This window comes from Cynocephalus volans, chromosome 14 (assembly GCF_027409185.1).
Source record: "Cynocephalus volans isolate mCynVol1 chromosome 14, mCynVol1.pri, whole genome shotgun sequence".
NCBI classification, from domain to species: Eukaryota; Metazoa; Chordata; class Mammalia; order Dermoptera; family Cynocephalidae; genus Cynocephalus; species Cynocephalus volans.
In genome coordinates this window covers 44,621,169-44,642,585 of record NC_084473.1, presented here as the reverse complement: position 1 = coordinate 44,642,585, position 21,417 = coordinate 44,621,169, and the positions used below count along the sequence as shown (strand labels likewise).

At 34.4% G+C, this 21,417-nt stretch overlaps 1 protein-coding gene across 1 annotated transcript in view; it reads right to left on the bottom strand.

The window, feature by feature from the left end:
• Positions 1-348: 348 nt before the first annotated feature.
• The window catches only part of MSH2 (mutS homolog 2), a 69,058-nt gene continuing 47,989 nt past the window's right edge, over positions 349-21,417 (bottom strand). Inside the window, exons 9-16 of the mRNA XM_063077677.1 lie at positions 14,455-14,578; positions 12,192-12,342; positions 9,913-10,010; positions 7,535-7,780; positions 6,224-6,428; positions 4,608-4,855; positions 2,696-2,871; positions 349-800 (exon numbers count right to left, since the gene is read on the bottom strand). Coding sequence (XP_062933747.1) covers positions 630-800; positions 2,696-2,871; positions 4,608-4,855; positions 6,224-6,428; positions 7,535-7,780; positions 9,913-10,010; positions 12,192-12,342; positions 14,455-14,578 — 1,419 coding nt within the window. The 3' untranslated portion in view covers positions 349-629. The remainder of the gene's footprint in view (positions 801-2,695; positions 2,872-4,607; positions 4,856-6,223; positions 6,429-7,534; positions 7,781-9,912; positions 10,011-12,191; positions 12,343-14,454; positions 14,579-21,417) is intronic.

Below are 21,417 nucleotides of genomic sequence, written 5' to 3'. Positions count from 1 at the left end.
TAAAATAAGAGAAGTACACTATATCAGAGTTCCCAATCTGAAATGTTTTGTTAAAATCCAGATTTCTAAATCTCACCAGACTTGGGGAGGGAGAACGGCATACGGGATGCAGGCTCACACTAGGACTCTGGATTTATAATAAGTTCCTTGTCTAATGCATATACAGCCACCCTGGCTTCTACCAACAGATGGGCACTTGTGGGAATCACTGGAAGTGATCTCCACGGTGCCCTCCAGCTTTGAGATCCTTTACTTTTACAAGGTCTCTGGGCTACTTGTTTCTTCCATACCATTCAGCAATAACTATGTACATAAGTCATACTGCAAAGAAATACAATGCACCTCAAATTCCACAAGAGACATGATTTTATTTATAAAATTCAGCATTATTACTTACTATTGCCCATGTCCATTTAAATAGTCCTCAGTTACAGCTCTCATTTTTCAAAATAAAGATTTTTGAAAATATACTCACACAGAGCAAAGTACTCCTAAATATTTTATTAAGCTGATAATTCATGGGCATCAACAGTCAACACTATGGAAAAAGAGTTAATATAAAACAGTACAAAAGTATTACAGACAATAATAGCTAATCAGTATCATCTTTATCCACTGGTGGAATTTTCTCATGTAGTAACCTTTATTCGTGAAATGATTTCATTCACAAAACTATTATTCTTGGCCATCACCTCAGCTTTCAGCTGTTTTAACTTTATTGTGATGCTTTCTTCCGACATTTCAGTAAAGGGCACTTGCTTCACCTTGGATAGAAACTCCTGAATAATTTTTTCACCTTGCTGAAAAACATGTGAATGTCCCATTAAGTCATTAAAATGTCTTTTCTAAAAATCACATTAGACAGCAATAATTGTCTCATTAAATTTTAATCTAAACACGCCACCCAGTATTTAAAGACCATTTTTATTACTATAAATATATACTGTCTAGAATACATAGCAAAGCCCTTTGTTGACCATATTTTTTCATAGCAAGTCAGTTAAGGAACATTTATAAGTTTTTTTCAGTTGCTAATGACAAAGAAATTGAAGTTTTAGTAGTTCCCAAAACCCTTAGTGTTTATAATTGATATACAAACTTAAACCTCCAAGAAAAAAGAACTCAAGGTTTACAAAGAATACTGTAAGCCACAAGCAGTAACTGAAAATCAAATACACACGCACATACACAGGATACTTCCTTTTTGTTTATTTTACTTCCCAGTTATTGCCATTCCAAAGAACATGGTTATTACTCGCTATGTGACCCTTGGGCAAATTCCTTAACTCACATTCCTCATCTATAAAATGGAGATAATATTATCAATCTCACACGGCTGTTATGAGAATTCAAGAGTTACTACGTATACATTGTTTAGAATAGTACACCTGGCAAAGACTAAGTACTATGTAAATATTTATTATTGACTATGAAGCAGAACTAAAAAGCCTGCTTTTCACTAATTGGTAATAGGTACCATAGTGGTGAATGAGAAAGATCCAATTGAAGTAATAAAGAAGAAATACTTCTTTATTAAAAAGCAAGTGCACTTTTTTCCCCCAAATAAAGATAAAATCTAGACTAATACCAATAGTTAATGTGTTTATCTCCCTCAGCTTTAAAACTTTTCAAAATACATTATAATTAATATTATCAAAAGTACAAGACTTCTGTTCTAATTGGAAACCAGGGATTACACAAAAGAGCCTGCCCAATCCCAGATCACTGAGAGCTATGATTTTGAAACATTAAAGTGCTAATACAAAGACCATTTCATATTCAGGACAGCAACTTTCCATACCTAAAATTATTAGCATGTTATGATATATTTCTCCTGCTTGTGTAGGTACAATAGATAAAATTATACCTTTTAAGCTCAAAACCCATACACATCATCTATTATTGTGGCAACCATCCATCCTTCAAGTAAGAACAACATCAAAAAATTTTCTAGGTAAAAGTAAAAAACATGACAAGTAAAAAGTTGTCAATTTCCCACAGTACATGTTGCCAGAACCAGGCAGTGAATTAAGATTCTTTCATTTTCATTATTAAAGAGAACTAGTAAGCCTTTAATTTTTTAAAAAACAAGTCAGGCATATTTTGTACCTTTCTGCATGAACATTCAAATTTGACCCATTACTCAGAGAAAGTCCAACATAAGATCTATTTCACCCATGAGAAGTGAATCATTCTGTCCGTGAATAGCTTTCTTGGATAAACATTTGTCATATATCACTTTATTCCCTATGACACACTCATTATTCTTATCTCCCCAACTACATTCTAAACAACTAAAGGGCAGGAATTGTGAGTTATGTTTTATTTATCATTATGTTACCTAAATAAAATGCAATTTAACTGGACTTGATCTATTCATTTATGAAGTAATCAAATATGTACTTGGATATCTACAGCTCCTTTGAATGACTAATTTTAAACCTAGATTAATATTCCTTCTCTCCTACTTTTTAAATCTGGTACCTGAAATGCTATCATTTGATTATGCAGAGGTGTGTAGTGCAGAAATCAAAATGACAGAGATGGATTATTTTCCACGCAAAGAAATATAAGTGAAAACCAATGAATGATCACAAAGCAAACACTAAATCATACAGAAAAAAATAACTCATTTTGGTGACCTGGTTTATGTAACAATACAGGGTTAAATAACTACAAAAACAAATTGACAAACCTCTCTTTCCAGATAGCACTTCTTTGCTGCTGGTTCCATTTCATCATACCCTTGTGATTCTCCAATATTCTGAAACTCCTCCAGTTCCAGGGCTTTTTGTTTAGCACACTCTATTACATGCCTAGGGAAATTAGCAAGCTCTGCAACGTGAATTCCAAAACTTTGATCACAGATACCTACAAGAAATTGAACAGGTGAGGAGAGGAGATAGGGTGGGACGAGACAGCAATTTATGTAAATGGAATTTATCCTTCTCACCTTGTCATTAGGAAACTTAATTTCAGATTATTTCAAATACATTAGCCAAATGTTTCAGAGTAACTTAGATAAAGGAATTTTAATTAAGCCTCTAATGAAAAGTGATACGACTTGGCACACAGTGCTATGTTTTACCCTTGACAAATGTAGTAGGAAAAATAAAAATAGCAGAGGAAAAGCTTGATAGACAATCCTCAAAGGCCTAGACAATATTTTATTCTGAAGAAAAATTAATCAATCCAATATCTCCCTGAGGTTTTTATCATTTCATGAGGGAGAAACCAAAGTACTAAGAAAAAAAGGATACATGTATATAAAAGTGTCACTAATTAGGAGTAACATTTAATTCAAAATATACTGCTTTATTACGAGTGAATGGTCTATCCTCTAGATCCACCTACATCATTTTCTAGAGATAGTGGCTCAGAAAAATGGGCTAGATATATATAAGAATTTACAATATTTTTCTTAGAAAAGTTACTAAACTACTGCAAACTAATGACAATGAAATTTCTAACCCAAATTACTAATAAATTTATAGAGCAGGTAAACTTATCTTCATCTCCATTTGCAGGAAGTAAACTGAGTCAAGACATTCTTCCCAAGCATTTAATACAAATGATGCTCCCAAAGTTATCACAGAGCTTCTGTTTTTGCCTCAATTATATAACAATTGTAAAAATTTGGGGGGCCTATTATATATCCCATACATTCTGGAGCTGCACACTTTGCACAACTAAGAGAAGCAAACAAAAATAAAGTAGAAGCAAATATTATATGCACATCCACAGTGAAGGATGAGCTTATTTCTATCTTCCCCATACTTCATCTAGCTTTTCAAAAATATTCTGAACTCGGGCCGAGCCCGTGGCGCACTTGAGAGAGTGCAGTGCTGGGAGCGCAGCGCTGCTCCCGCCGCAGGTTCGGATCCTATATAGGAATGGCCAGTGCGCTCACTGGCTGAGTGCCCGTCACGAAAAAGACAAAAAAAAAAAAAAAAAAAAAATTCTGAACTCATTTCTATAAGCACACAAAACACAAATGATTTAGAAGCAAGACCACAACTTCATGCTAAATGCGAGATCCACTAAAAGTACCTGTATTCTATAGCAATAATAATAATAATAATGCAAACAGAGTAACTCAAAAGGATTCCCACTGAAGTATAAGTAACAAGGGATAAAAGAACTAAGACTATCTCATCTATGTGCAACCGACTGATGCTGAAAAACATGTTCATGGGAAATCAGAAAGCCACCTGAAAAAGTTATTCTGATGACTGGTGAAATTAATCCTTTTATCTTATTAAAAAGTAACAGCTAGAGCCTTGGAACTTTTCAAAGTAGCTAATTCAACAAGAAAACACACTGCTATGGGAGATAGTAGAGATTCCCTCCTTGGTGATATTCAAGAGTATAGATTTTCCTTTCTGTGACTACTTTAGAATGAAGAGTCCTACTATAAGAAACAGAAATACAGATAATGGTCTATGTTCCTGCCCCCAGGCTGTGAATTAAAAGGTAAATGTGTTCTATAAAACATCCATTATTCATACTAACTTAGAGAAAATAAGGCAATTACTAATTATTTCAAGGGTAGTAAGTTTCCCACTGTCACAGTCTGAATTTACAGTACACCAATGGTATATACTCACCTTTCTTCACCTGATAAAGCATAGTTAAGGTGTCTTCAGTGGTTAGTGCTGTGACGTGTAGGTTATTAACAGTTGCTATCTGATTGGCCAAGGCGGTAAGTTCATGAAAATGAGTTGCAAACATGCAAAAAGCACCAATCTTTGTTGCAATGTAATCTGATATAGCCCATGCTAATCCAAATCCATCATAGGTAGAGGTCCCTCTTCCCAATTCATCTATGATTATTAAAGAATCTTTGGTTGCAGACCTGAAACACATAATTATATGAAAATTTTTCATGATATAAAATGTGGTGATGCAAAAAACAAAATTAAAACAATACACTGGGAAAGATATGCCATAAACGTAACAAATTAATTATCTTTATAAAAAATTCAAGATTCAATAAAAAGCACTAAAACTTCAATAGAAAATTGGCATGGACATGAACAAATGACTGATGGAAGGAGAAACAAATAGTGAATAAACATTTTTTAAGTTACCAATCACACTAGTAGGAATCAAAGAATTTTCAAATAAGGCAGTTATCCTTTATTGCATGCCAATCAAATTAGCCAAGATTTTTAAAAAACAAAAACCGAACAAAGATGGGATCTTGCATTCATTGCAGGTGGTCATGCAAATGTGTATGCCTGCCACAGCCCTACCTGTACCACATATTACCATTCTTTTCTATCTTTAACCAAATGTAAGGATGGGAAGCTTTTTTTAAATTAGCAAATTTGACGTCTTTCATGTGCTGATTAGTTATATATTTCATTTTCTGTGAAATGCCACCTGACATCTTTTGCTTATTTCTTTAACTTTTTTAGTTATGAATATTAATCTGTTGCCTAATCACTATACAGAATATTTGTATTGCTTTTATAATTCCTCACAAACAATAGAACCTCTCAGAAGTTTGATTTAAGTTGATTTACACATAATTTACTAAGGACCTACTACATGCAAAGTACTTTAGAAGATACCAAGAAAGAGAAGGCATAGTCCCTGCCTTCAAGGACACTTCTAAAAAAGTGTAATAAGACAAAAGATTTCAGTAACTTCTAAAATAATTTAATAAGTTATAGGCATATCAAAGAGTAGTTCAGAGAAGAAACACCCTCAACCTTAGGCTTATGTGACCAGAAAAATCATCAGAGAAGTAAAATTTACATCATTAGGGCCTTAAAGATTGCAAAGGACTTGGATAAAGCGCAAAAAGGACCATTCCAAGTAGCATGAACAGCACAAGCAAAAGTACGGTAGCGGGGAAGATTTATAAGACGACCTATTATCCGAAACCTTAAGTAGACAACTTTAAAAATCAAAGTGAGAGCTAACCGGTTAGCTCAGTTGGTTAGAGCACAGCCTGGTAACACCAAGGTCATGGGTTCGGATCCCCATACCGGCCAGCCACCAGAAAAAATAGAAATAAATAAAAATCAAAGTGGTTTTCCACAACTATCACTAATCACCCTTTTAAGATAATACAAAGTACATAAAGTTCACAGGAAAACAACTATTAAACTAAGATAAGTGTTCTCAGATGTTTTAAAGACAAATCAACAAATATTACTTCTCACAAGATAGGAACATTCATTTCCACTGTCAGGGGACTGGGACACGCACTTACCTGAGAATAGAAGCAGTTTCCAACATTTCAGCCATGAATGTGGAGACTCCTTTCAACTGACTGTCACCAGCCCCTACCCGAGCCAAGATACAGTCCACAATGGACACTTCTGCTGATTCACACGGCACAAAACACCCAATTTGGGCCATGAGTACTATCACCCCAGTTTGGCGAATATATGTAGATTTACCTCCCATATTGGGACCTATAAGACAAAATAAATCAAAAAGATTATAATTTCTTTCTGCTACTAATAAATGGATGGTTAATTCTAAACTGTACATTGATGTTTAATCACCTAGATCACACTAATATGGCACACTAGAGGCAGAACCCAAAGACATGGACAAACAAAATTACTGCCCATACTACCTCTAAAGTAATGCTATTATTTCTTCTGACAAACCTACACTGGGCTCTTTATCAAGAGAAGCCATGAAAAATATGCTTTACCTGTAACTTGACTATGGCCTAGAAAGACCATACATATATTCTCCCACAGCTCACAGAACTACAGGCAGGCTAATTTAATGACTTCCAGAAAAGTAGTACAGGCCTAATTGATTAATTAACTTAATACTGTTACTTACTAATAAATGGGGCTCCTGGTCAACAGATTAGTACGGTCAAATTTTTCAAATTATTTAAACTCTACACTAAAGCCAAAAGACATGACCCTTCTTTTGGAAAATGTGCAACTTATTTGTTGGGGTTATATTATATGAACAACTTGAAAACCCATTTGGGGAAACAGAATATAATCACTGAATGTTTCCCAAATATATTTGCCCAAAAACTACTATTTCCCTTTTTATTCTCTAGAACCTAGGTGTTAAGATCTCTCAAAACACCTCAGCTGAGACTTGCCATGTTAGTCTATATGCAAGGCTACTTTTTTTGAGTTTCATGTGAACATATGATGCCCTGTCTTAAAAGAATTGCTACTATAAGCTGAGGTTTTTCCAGCAGCCAAATTCTGCCTGACCTTCAATAACCTCACTATTGAAAGGACCAGCTCAAAGGTAAGCTTTGAAGATGAAGGGGTGTTAGTTTTTAAATGCTCTGAACCCCTGGAACAGAGGTTTCACATGAATACAATATTCTCACATAAGCTTTATCCCCCCTTCCAAATCTTCTCTCTAATACAAATGTGAATACATTACTAACTAGTATAAATATCATGTTCTTTTTCTAATGTCAGGGACTGGGATTTTCTTCGTCAATTTAAAATATATTTCTACTTCAACCTAAAAAAAGAGAAATGTTACCACCCCAAAAAGCTCACGAGCTAGGTGTTTTGTTTTGTTTTACCAGTAATAATGTGGAACATCTGTTTATCTTTTTCAAAGTATACATCATTAGGAATAAACGCAACTTCATCTTGAACTTCTACACAAGCGTGTCTGGATGCTTTCAATATAATTCTTCCTTTTCCTTTCTCCAAAATGACCGGTCGTACATATGGAACAGGTGCTCCATTTGACACATGAGCAAAGCTGACAACAGCATCTAGCTGAGCTAACACATCATTGAGTGTCTGCATTGGTTCTACATAGCCTGTATAAAAATAAAGACAGAAAATGTACATGGGAATATTGAATAATAAAAATAGATATGAACTATAAAAATAAGAATAAATTTAACTCCTTCATTTGTGAATTCAAAACCCATTTCCTAATTCATATACTTTACACACGGGCTGGTTAGCCCAGTGGGTTATAGCACAGACTTATAACATCAAGGTCACAGGTTTGGATCCCCATCATGGCCAGCTACCAAAAAAAAAAAAAGAATGATTAATTAATACACTTAAAAAAAATTAACAAAAGTTTGCTGTACGAAACATGAAAGAAACACCTAAAACTCAACACGTGGTTAAAATGTGTTCCTATATCCTTCCCTACTGTAAACTGATTTCAAAAATAGAGTGTGGTGCCCTCCCTTTCCAAAATCCAGTAAAATATAAAACTGCAGAGCTGTTTATAAAGAAATGAAGTAGAGTTTAAAAAGATACTATTAAGGAAAAGCTTTCATAATATATGAGTTAATAAGGTAAGAGAAACAGGTGAAAGTAATATCTGAGGCACACCCTCAATTTAAAGGCACACCTTTTCCTAAATTTTAAGAACTGAAACCAGGGTGGTGCCTCACAATTATCACAAGAAATGTGCAAGCACCAGGCAGCAAGTTGTTATGTGACTGTCAAGGCCTGTGCACATACAATCTGACTAAGACGTCAGTTGAGCTTTTTTTTTTTTTTTTTTTTTTTTAAAGATGACCGGTAAGGGTATCTTAACCCTTAGCTTGGTGTTGTTAGGCACCACACTCAGCCAGCGAGCTAACCGGCAATCCCTATACAGGATCTGAACCCATGGCCTTGGTGTTATCAGCACCGCACTCTCCCAAGTGAGCCACGGGCCGGCCCAGAGCTTTATCCTTTTTCAAAAGTACCACATGCAGAGAATGTCAGCATACATTTTGATCCCTAATTGCCACTTAAAACATTTTCAAAACTCTGCTAGAGCATTAAAACTAAAAGCTATTACGTACATTAAAAGTCCCTGAAACATGCTAACCAAAACATGTGGAGGCAGTAACAATGATCAAAAATTTCAGAAGAGTCTAAATGTTAACATGTCAGAGCGGTTGGTGTAATAGACCCACATCACATGTCAAAAGTTTCAATGGACATTCAAGAGAAGTGTTTAAGTATAGTAAAACACAAAATTATAAATTTAATCAAATGGCAGGAAATTTGACTCATTTGGATTCCCTATATGCTGCATTCCCTTAAGCCTCCTTTAAACTAGAACAGATAATGTTCACTCCTTTTCTGTTGCATGACATTTTTAAAGAGTTCCTGATTTTCTTCTTGTTTTGATCAGATTAAATATTTTTGCCAAGAATACTGCATAGGTGATATTGTGTCCTTCCCTCTGTATCATATCAAGAAGCACATTGTCATGTGTCCCATGATTGGTGATGCGAACTTTGATCAGTTGGTTAAGGTAGTTTTTTAGGATATTTTTGAAAGGCACAATAAAGGTTACAGTCAGTAGATACATGGTGGTAGGCAAAGCCTTCTAGCTTAACACATCACCATGTACCCTGTGCTAAACATACATTCATTCCAATCTAAGGGCAATACTATGGCAATGGTGCCATGTAGTGCTGTCCCTTTAATTACAAGATAATCACCTCAAATGGCGCCTCTGGAACGGATTCTGAAAATCTAAAAATGGCACATAGAACTCAAAAATTTATATTTTATATTTTAATTTATATTTTCTTTTTAGTGATATTTATATCCATAACCTAGAGCATAAGCCCATAGATGATCCAAGATATTACTGCCTTGTAGACCTTAATGTTTCCTTTCCTTGTTAAAACTATAGTAAGTTTTGTGCTCTTCTGCACATCTTTGTTTTTTAAGGTATTCCCATTCCTTAGCTTATTCCTACACGAGCATTATCTTTCTATGTACGAGAGTAATTTCCAGTTACAATTCCTACCATAATACAGTATATGTTGTTTTATAGGTACCCTAGCATATTAAATAGTCAGTGTGTAATGGCTTTTTAAAAAAAACACAGACCATAAAACAATATTCTTCAAACACCTAATGTTCTTCTATTACAAAAACCAGGTCATAGTCATAACATTTAATGTATTGGTTTTACTAAATTTACCTGAAGAAATATTGACAATTTCTTTAACAATGGCATCCTGAGCTTCCTCATACTCAGTTTTATTTTTGGTATATTCTTCATTGAAAGAAGTCAGTTTACTGCAAATCAAGATAGTGGTGTTATTAAAAATATCAAAACATCTACTAGAAGTAATGTGCACTACATAAACATCTCTAGAGTATCTATCCTATGAAGCATTAAAACTATGATAATTAAAATGGAAATACAAGTAGAAAATGGGCCACTCAGAGGCAGATGTGGCTAGAATTCAGTTTATTAATCTCCTTCTATGCTGTTTAGAACAGTGCACCAGCACAATTCCTGCTATACTATTTATTCCCTAGAGTTAAATTCTGATCTGGGACTTTGTATAAAATACTTAAATGAAATCCTTATTTAGGATGGAAGCCATCTCCCCTTTACACACACACGCACGCACACGCACGCGCGCACACACACACGACAGTATATCTCATTACTGTAGCACTACTATCATTTGATACTGAAAGTTTTCAAACTATGGAAAATGTTTTGAAAACTAAATCTTATTGGGTAATTTGAGGAGAAAATGAAAATTACAGTTTGAAATAAAAAATACTGAAGAAAGATGAGAATAAAATATTCACTGGTGTCAAAGAAGGGAATGAAGTTAAGAAGAACAAAAAGAGGAGATGCAGAAGAGAAGGAAAATGGGAAACTAATTAACTGAAGCAGAAGGGAAACAGTTCACCAAGACAATAACTGTGAACCTGATAAAATTAGTCAATGGCATAGCAGACATATAGCTCAAGAACAGCACTTGGGCAAGTAGTAGCACCAAAACATTATGTAACAGGTAACCAGAAAGAATTAAAGGAAGAAAAGCAAGAGGAAAAGACATTATAAAAGTGAGACTACTGTGTGAGGGGATGAGCTTCAAGATATAAAAGCAGAGGTGAGCAGGGACCAGATTATGCCGGTCATAATAAAGATTTTAGATTTTATTCTGGAAGACAGATAGGCATTGGAGGTCCTCAAGAAGGAAAATTATGTGATTACAGAGTTGGATACATAGCAAGCATTCAATTTGTTGCCAAAATCAATGAATAAAAGAATTTTTCATGACTTTTGGTACCATGTGACCATTTGGTCTAAATCTCTTTTATATATAACTAATCCATGGGTGATTTAAAGATGATTATGACACCCCAAAAGTTGTCTTATCTAAGCTAAAATATATACATTTCTTGATATAGTGTGCTGGAAAAAGAACACAACTAGATTTGGCAACAGAAGTCTAGGTATGATTATCTACTGATACCGTCTAACACTGGGAAATTAAGTCCCAGCTTCTTCATCTGTAAAATGAAAGAAATATACCTGTCCTGTTTACTTCAGAGAATTATTGTCAGGAAAACTAAACAGACTTTTAAGTACTAGAGTGTCTAAGCACCTGGAATAACATCTGCACATAATAGACACTCAAAATACTTGTTAAATAAATGGGTGAAAAGGGATCACCTATAAAAAAGGTACTTTGTAAAGTACTGGAAATATTCAGGAGGGGTCAAAGTAGGGCAGGCCAAAGGTTCTAGAAGAGTACAGAAGTAGAAAGAATAATGCCCTCACCCAATAAGCTGAAGAAGATTTTTAAAAATTAATTCTTTTTTTTTTTTTTTTTTTTTTACCTCTGAATAACTTGCCTTACGAACTTCCTGTGATCAGTGAGGGAAAAGACAGAAAACAACGATAGGATTTTTTTCAACATGAAACATGACAAAAAGCTGTAATTTAGTGAACAGCCTCATTAAGGTTGGTAGACATCTCCCTAAACTAATTTATACATTCAATTAAAATAACAGGAGGCTGGCTGGTTAGCTCAGTTGGTTAGAGCATGGTGTTAAAATACCAAGGTCAAGGAATCAGATCTCCTTACCAGCCAGCCGTCCCCAACCCCAAAGAAACACCAGAATTTTTTAACTTGATAAATGATAGCAGTTGTCTTAAAAAAAATTAATGTGAAAGAACAAAAGCAGAGTTACAAGGGGGAACTAGCTCTAGTAGATACATAAATACAATATAAAATAATACAACCTATTTTGTATTGACAAAAGAATGGTGTGACAAATAAGTGAAAGAATAGTCTTAAAATCGAACCAAAGTACCACTTCAGCCAATGAAGAAGAGGTGGATTATTTAACAAATGGTTTTAGGACACCTGACTAGCCACTTCGTTCACATTTCATCAGAGGATCTACGGAACTACTAAAGGCTTAAAAATATAATTGAGACTTGCAAACCTGTTGGTAAATTTAACACCATTCTTCTGGATATCCACTGTACTAAAGTTTTTATTGTTACGTAGGACTTTTTCTTCCTTACAGGTTACGCGAAAATAATATCCAAACTGAGCACTGGAATCCAGTTTAATCTGTTTGCCAGGGTCCAATCCTTCATGGTTAAGAAGAAAAGAAAAAGTTTGCCATAAATATCTACAGCTATTTTTCAATATAAATGTTTAAGAATGTTAAATCTAAATAGTGAAAAACACACTTTCATTATGTGACAGCATACTAGAAATTATTAATATTATCTAACTGGAAAAGATTCAAATCCTATTTCACTCAAAAACTACATGAATTAAGGATACCTATAAAATCCTTATCTCCCTTATGAATAGCTTCTGATATGGAAGCTGCTTTCTGTGTAGAGCACCAGCACTGGGCAGGACACTATCTTCCAGATGTTGTGGGCATATGAGGCTGATTATGCTATGGCCCCACCCTCAAGGAGTTATGCATGCAGTCTTTTCCTAAACAAAGCACTTCTTTGGAACTAATATGGAATATAAAGTGACCAAATACAATTTCCAAACAAAAACTTGAGAATTCGACAACGAAACTCTAGGAAAACTAGGATATATATGCATTTTCTGTTAAGTGTAGAAAAGTTCACAAAACAAACAGCTAGACTTTATGCACTTAAGATTGAGTTTTCATAAATATGTCCTCTCCTCAGAATTTCATTCATCAATGTGATCTTTAGACCACAAACTAGAAGAGCAAGATATTATCTACAAATTTATTTGCTGAAGCATGGCTGCCAAATGTTAGTAACAGCAAACAATTAAAGACAGAGCTCACTTACCAGGGAGGAAAGGGACAGTAGAGACCCTTGCAAAAATAAAATCAGACTGATTTGAATAAAGGAATCTCTGAAAACATTCAAAGGGAAAGAGCAGTTCCATAATGAAAGACTGCAATCAATCAGTGACCAAAGTCTCAAACCAAAGGTCTATTTTGATTATGTGATGTAGTTTGCTACTCACATATGCATTTCAATGTAGTGTTAACAACAGCGCCATCCCTAAACATGAAAGACAATGGGATTTACAGAATAAAAACTTTAACACTTGCATATTTAAGATATCATGAGGATCACAACTTTATTTTAAATGAGGCTCATGCCCCCGCTCAAAGTGTAGAGGTATTTCTGATGACATGTAGGTCCAAGGACTGAAACACTGAATCTAACCTGTTTTTAACAAAAGAATATGTTGAAGACAAGAGAAATAAAATAACTTGTGAAAGAAAAGCTTCACAAAGAAAAGTTTCCAAATCAAAACTAGAACTCATGTTTCCCAATTCCCAGCCCAATGCTTCTTATACTACACTTAGTGTTTCCTTTCTACATAATTTTTTTAATAAAACAAACTTATTTAATTTTCTCATTAGCACTCAATAAAATAGACCAAGAGTAGGCAATAATGAATGTGTACTATGATGTAGTCTTACTAGAATTTTTTTTCTTCATAATACAAATATCAACAGAAAAATTTCCAACCAACCAAATTAACATACTTTGAAATAAGGGAATATGTAGGTACTTTAACTGTCTATTAAGTCAAAAATCATTAAGAAAATACAACAATAATTTTAACTATGGATACTTAAATTCTCTGAGCCTCACTTTCCTTAGCCATGCTTCAATAGCTTTAAGGCAAAGGTCTTAATCTGGGATATAGTCAATATATGGACTCTCCATGGAAACGTCACAAAATTTTTTGTATGTGTAAGTTTGGCACATATTTCTGGGAAGAGGATCCACAACTTTCATCAGATTCTCCAAAAGTATTACTGCTCCAGGAAGTTTTCTAATTCTAACATTCTAGGATTCATTTATTCATTCAACAAATATGTGCAGGATGCTCAGCACAAAGAGGTTTAAAAATCCAGAACAAAACAGTGTGAACCCTTAGGGAATTAATAATCTAGTACAGAAGACAGACATTTAAAAAAAAAAAAAAAAAAAGCTGGTATTAATGCAGTGCTTGAAACCCCAAAGTCAAATCAATGAATTATTCCTACGAGAATCAGGCTTACCGTGTAGGTGACATTTAAAATAGGTCTTTTTAAAATGACATCATGCAAGGGCCTGTTGGGTGATTTCTGTTTGGAAAGAATGTGAAGTCACCCTGGAGATACTGAATTAGTAAAAATAATTCTGGCACCAATGTGGACATTGTGTAGACAATAATACAAACCTCCAATGACCTATTCTTACCAAGCTCTCTGGCTGCACTTATTAATGTTGACTGCATCTTCTTTTCTAAGTCATCCATTATTTCTCTTAATTCACTCAGATTAGGATCAAATGAAGGTTTTACAAGGAATTCATGATTTTCCACCTGTGAACAGAACAAAGAGCAGCTAAATTGTATAAACAATAGGTAAAGATGGAATCATGAAGCAAATATTTTCTACTTGTTTTGAGTTAAATGATTTGCTATCCATAAATTACTCAGTCATAACTACAGTCATGCGCTGCATAGCAATGTTTCAGTCAACAACAGACTGCATATACAATGGTGGTCCCCTAAGATTATAATAAATACACCATATGGCCTAGGTGTGTAGTAGGCTCCACCATGTGTAAGTACTCTTTATGATGTTCACACAATGACAAAATCACCTAACAACACAGTTCTCAGAATGTATCCCCTCATTAGGCAACACATTACTATATTAAGCAGTTCTTATTTATTAAGAGATGTAAAGTTCTGTTTATTAGGAGCTTAGAGCTCTAGATGCTATAAAATTATTCATATGAAATATACAGCACTAATGATGTATATGTCCCTAATAGTTTTATTTTTATTTATATTTTCCTAAACAATGTTTGAAACATTTTCCCCTAAATACTACTAAAGAATGCTCAAAGTTCAATGCTCAGTGTGGTTTTGCCCAAACCAAAAATCCATCTTAGGAACCTCAGAAAGTTAGCTCTAAAAAACAATAAAATTTTATTTCTTTGAACTGAAAGTTCACCAAAACTCATGATTTAAAAACATACTCTTAAGAACTCTGTTTCACTAAATTGTTACCAGTAATAAACAGCAAGAAAGCATAATGAAAAACACATCTCATTTATAACAGCAAAACCATACACAAAATATTTACTATATAGAACCTTCATAAAGATAACTGCTTGTTGGAAGATTTAAAAGAATTGATAATTGAAGAGGCAAACTATGAAAAGAGAAAGCTAAATTAAATATTAAGAGCTATTCATTCCTAGTGATTGTTTAACAGAAATCCTTTTTCAAAACAAAACGACTAAAATTTAAACAAAAACTGTATGAAAAAATATTTAAAAAAAAAAAAAGATGACCAGTAAGGTGATCTTAACCCTTTACTTGGTGTTGTCAGCCCCATACGCTCCCAAGTGAGCCACGGGCCGGCCCGAAAAAACATTTTTAAAAAGAATAAAATCTAGGGCCGGCCCGTGGTTCACTTGGGAGAGTGTGGTGCTGATAGCACCAAGGCCACGGTTTCGGATCCATATATAGGGATGGCATGTCAGCTCACTTGGGAGAGCGTGGTGCTGACAACACCAAATCAAGGGTTAAGATCCCCTTACCAGTCATCTTTTTTAAAAAAATAAAAAGAATAAAATCTATCCTTACAAGGCATTAAAAATTATTAGACAATTACAATTATGTATAAAAGTTTAACATAAGTGAGTCAGTTTTCTAAAACAAGATGATAAAAAAAATTCAATAAATAAGATTGAGATAAATTGCTCCCAATTACTATCTACTTAGAGCATACCTTCACACACCAAAAGTGAACTATGCAAGGAATAAGGAATTAAAATCAGATTACAGAAAGCTAGCCAAAAAAAGAGAATAAAATATTAATCAAATAATGTTTTCAATTTAAACCAACAAAATAAATAATAGATTCAATTATACAAAATATAAATTTTTGAATAAACCCAATTTTTTAAAAGATGATTTAAGTAACTTTGCAAAATGTAAAAATATACATGTTAATATTTTCTTTGTAAAGACACTTGTTTGCATTTATAAGGAAAACATCAAGGTCATAAAATGGGCCACCATAGGCACAACTCACAGATGAGAAAATAATTTGTAAACTAACCCATAAAAAAATGCTATAATAATAAAAGATATGAATATTTAAGTAACCTTGGCGATAATATTCTACAGCTTTTTCTTTTACAAAAAAGAAACCACCACCAAAATACTAGTGAGGCAACAGTGAAATTAGTATACTCATTCATTTCTGGTGAGAATCTAACTTGGTATAACCTTTGAAAACTGAAAAAAAAGCAATATGCAATGAGACTCGGAGATATCTGTTATACTCTTTGACGTAGCAATTCTACTCCCAGGAATTCAATCTAAGAAAATGCAACAAAAGTGATGGAGTTTGGATGTGCTGTGCCCTCCAAAACTCATGTGGAAATTTGATCTCCAATGTGGCAGTGTTGGAAGCTGATTGAGTCATGGGGGTGGATCCCTCATGAATGGATTGATGCTCTCTCTGGGGGAGGAGGGGTAAGGACTGAGTTCTCGCTCTATTAGTTCCTGCGAGAGCTGATTGTTTAAAGGACCTTGGCATCTCCTCTCTCTCTTGCTTTCTCTTGCCATGTGATCTGCTTGTACCCGCCAGCTGCCTGCCACTTTTCTGCCACGAATAGAAGCAGCCTGAGGCCCATGCCAGATGCAGCTGTCCCAGAATCGTAAGCCACATAAACCTCTCTTCTTTATAAATTACCCAGTTTCAGGTATTGTTACAGCAACACAAAACGGACTAAAACAAGAAGCAAAACAACACAGGGCTAAATTAAATCTCTGCAGATTTATCTGTTACAGGAAAACTTAAAAATAATAAAACATCACAATAGTTGCACAATGCTATGCCAATAGAGTAGAATGCTATGTGGTTATTTAAACAGATAATGAAGATTATCTAGAAATAAGGACCAAGACTTATCATAATTACAGGGGAAAAAATAATGCTACAATGGCAGATTGAAATTGAGCTACAGAACTTGTCTCTTCCAATGAACGAACGTAAGAGATGGTGAGGCAAAGCCAGGCCAAGCGTCTATCCTCACATCCACCTTCCAGAAACCTATTGGTGAGTCAACAAAACCCTGAGAATTCTCACTAATAATCCTAAATCTGGAGAGAAGAAAATTGAGTGGGTATCCTTACATTTTCCTTCCTCAGGAGAGTACTGTTTCAGAAAGACCGTGGGGGAGACCAAGTAAAACAAGGGTAGGGTGAACTAGGCTCTAACTTACTAAAATACTCTTAAGGGCCACACACTATTTGGGGCATCCTTCAGCAATACGTCACCCCACTTCCCAAAACAATCTGAGATAATAAAATATACCACCCAACTAGGTGTTCTAAACTAGAACTGAGGTATTACAACAAACATGACATCTGATCTCTACTACCTACTGGTTGTCTTTCCAACAGTGTCACCTATCTAGGCACGAGAAACACACACAGTCATTGCATCAGGCTACACAAAAGGAGACAGAAAAAAGAAACTCAGGATTGGAACTCAAAACTAGGATGATGAAACCAAAAGCAAGACGAAAAGAAAGAAAAGTTAGGTCTCAAATAGTATCAGTAAAGAACTAATAAATACAACATAGCAAAAAAGAGAAGATATTGTTGAATCAAACTACATGTACTGACATAGTAGAAAGACATGATATAATCATAGACAATGTACATAAAAGCTATAGGGCTTAAAGTAATTAGTTAGACAGAAGAAAATAAATATGCGAGATACTAGATACCTTTAAATAATAATTTTTAAAAAGCTCCACTACCCTAGAAATACTAGATAAATATCATAAGCATTTTTCCAAATAAATATATAGCTAAGTTGGGGAAAACTAGAGCAATGAGCCCCAGCAAAGTAGAGTACCCAGCCTAAAGCCAGGAGGACTGTGTAAAAATCCACCTCATGAGCAATGGCATCAATAAGAAAACCTACCTCTATGAGCCTGGGGAAGAAAGTAAGGTGGGGGCAGAGTCTCCTCCCTGACAATGTGTGACTAAGAGCCTGTGTTTACAGGGGTTTGGGTTTCAAATATCTACTAAGTGTGCTGGCAAAGAACCAAAGAGGTTGTTGGCTGTTTCTATTATCCTCTCCTTTTACAGTGGTAGAACTGACCATTTTTAGCAGGGCACATAACTACTTAGAACAAAAAACAAATTTCCCAGCTTCTCATGCAGCTAGGTATGGGCATATAAATAGATTCTGGCCAACAGAATGTGAGCAGAAACGATGGGTACCATTTCCAGAATGTGTTCTCTTCTTCCCCTTTTGTCCTCTCTATTGGCTGGAATGAAGACGAGGTAGTAAGCCATCCTGAACTTTGAAGATAAAGGCAACACCCCAGGAGTGGTGGAGCAACAAGGGAGGAGTCAGGTCCCAGAGACAGGGGAGCTGCCTTTCAACCCCAGGCTGCTATGATGAGACTGATGAAAATTAAACCTCGACTCTTGTTTAAGCCTCTGTTATTTACTCAGCACTTCTTTTTCAGCAGCTAAATCTTCACCCTAATAAATCTGGAAAGCTTCAAGACTGAGAAATAAACTTAAACATACTCCTGGGCTAATTACATTGTGGGGTGTCTGACAAAGGCAACTTTTATCTAGGGAGATGTATGATTTATTTGCCTGTATAATTTACACAGAACCTAGCTAAACAAGATTTCATAGAGAAGGAAACAAGCCACCTAGAGTAAGAGTTTTAAAAAATTAATAAAGTAGGACTTGACAGAAATAAGGAGATTAAAAGCCAGGAAATTTCAGATTTGGAATATTAAATAAGTACATTTAAAACATTTAAAGAAACGCAAAAGCAAATGGAACACATGAGCAGAAAACAAGATACTACTTTAAGAAAAGGACTAACTAAGCAGAGTTAAAACACAAGCCAAATAACTTTTATAAATAAGAAATATAACTGGGCGGGAGAACCCAATGGACTGGTTAAACAACATATTAGAGGTGAAAAGATACCTAGTGAATTAGAGTATCTGAAAGAATCACAAAGAGAGCAGCACAGAGACACATGGCAGAAAAAGTCTAACATATGACCAATCATAGTTTTAGTAAAAGAGAAAGGAACACAATATTCAAAGAGATAATAATTGGTAATTTTCCAGAATTGATCAAGGGCATGAATTCTCTGATGGAGAAAACACAAAAAATCTAAATATGAAAAATAAAAAGAAATCCATTTTGGACACAGATGTAAAAAAGAAAGAATAATGCAAGCCAGAGGACAGCACAATACAATTTTATAGGTACTAAGGAAAAATAACTGGCAACTGAATTGTACACGCAGATAAAGTACCTTCAATAACATGGGTGAAATACAAACGTTTTCAGACAAATAAAACCTGACTAACAGACTTCCAATAAAGAAACCAAAAAAATATCCAGGAAGGGGGCTGGCTGGTTAGCTCAGTTAGTTAGAGTATGGTGCTGACAACACCAAGGGCCAGAGTTTGATTCCTGTGCTGGAGGAAGGAAGGGAGGAAGAGAGGCAGGGAGGGAGGCAGGAGGGAGGGAAGGAGAGAGTGAGGAAGGAAGAAAGAAAGGAAATCCAAGAAGAAGGAACAAATAGCAAAGAACTTGGTAAACATATAGACAAACCTAAACTTAACACTGAATTATAGAATAGAAATCTGAGAGGTAAAAAAGATAAAACTAAAATACTAGCCAATAATGAAGAAATGTAATCTGATCTTAGGTGTCCTGAGGTCCTAGCATTTTTTAGGATACGTGGGAAGATACTAATAAGATTTTGACTTTGATGAATTAAGTATACACATTAAAAAAACGTGAATAACTAACTTCCAAACCAGGAAGATAAGATGGGGGAGGGGCATAAGACAAAATGATATTTTAAAAACACAATCAATTAAAAGTAAGTAAGATAGAAAGAGCAAGGGGAACCAGGAAGAGGAGGAATCATGAAATAATTTGGTAAAAATAAATCCAAAGATACTAGTAATCACAATAAACATAATGGACTAAAATACTGTTACTTAAAAAAAAAGATCAAATTAAATTTAAAAATAAATAAATCCAGCTATAAGTGTTCTTACCTAAACCATAAAGACTCACAAAGGATGGAAAAATTATATATATACCACGTATAAAAAACTTAAAAAAGAAAAGAGGAGGACTATGGCATAGCTCTCTTATAATGAGACAAAATCTAAGGTGAAAAGCATTACCAAGGATAGAGTCCCTAAAGAATGATGAAAGTTCAATTCACCACAAAGAAACAACAGCTCTGTGCCTAACATATGAACCAAAAATGAACAGAACTATATGGAGAAATCCACATTTCTCTCAGCAACTCAGCAGATCAAAACTTAACAAGTATATAGGACTATGTGAATAAAACAACTGAAGCTTTATCTAATGAACATACATAACTGCAACCAAAATTCAGGAACACAGATGATCCTCAAGTACATGGAGAAATTTTATAAAACACTGATATATACCAAGCTTAGAAATTTAAAAACATACTTCTAAAATAAATGGTAAAACAAAGAAACAACGATAATTGTAATAAAATACTTAGTAAGAAAAACGTATCTCTAAATTTGTGGGATGCATTCACAGTTAAAGCAATACATTCAAAAAAAAGAGTAATCTCAAATGCTTCCTTAAAAAAGGAAAGGCTGTAAAAACAATAAACCCTCAATAAAGAGGTTGAAAAAAACTGAAAAGTAGATGGAAAAAGGTAAGAGTTGAAATTAATGAAACAGAAAGCAAAGATACCAAAAAGAAAATTTAATTCTTTAAAAATGGACAAACTCTGAGATGGGAGAAGTATCAGGGAAGGCACAAACAAATTATGTTACACATAAATGGAGAACATACCTGCAAAATACAGAAGTGCTTTTAAAAATAATAAAAAATCATTATGAACAACTTTCAGCAATTGGAAAACTCAACAAGAAATATTTCCTTATATAAAATAAGGCTCTAGAGTCTAAAATATATAGAGAACTCTTACAACTCGACAACAAAAACAGATAACTCAATTTAAAAATGAGCAAAGGATCTGATAGACATTTCACCAAAGAAGATATACAAACAGTCAACAAGCTCATACAAAGATGTCCAACATTAGCTATCACGGAAATGCAAATCAAAACAATGAA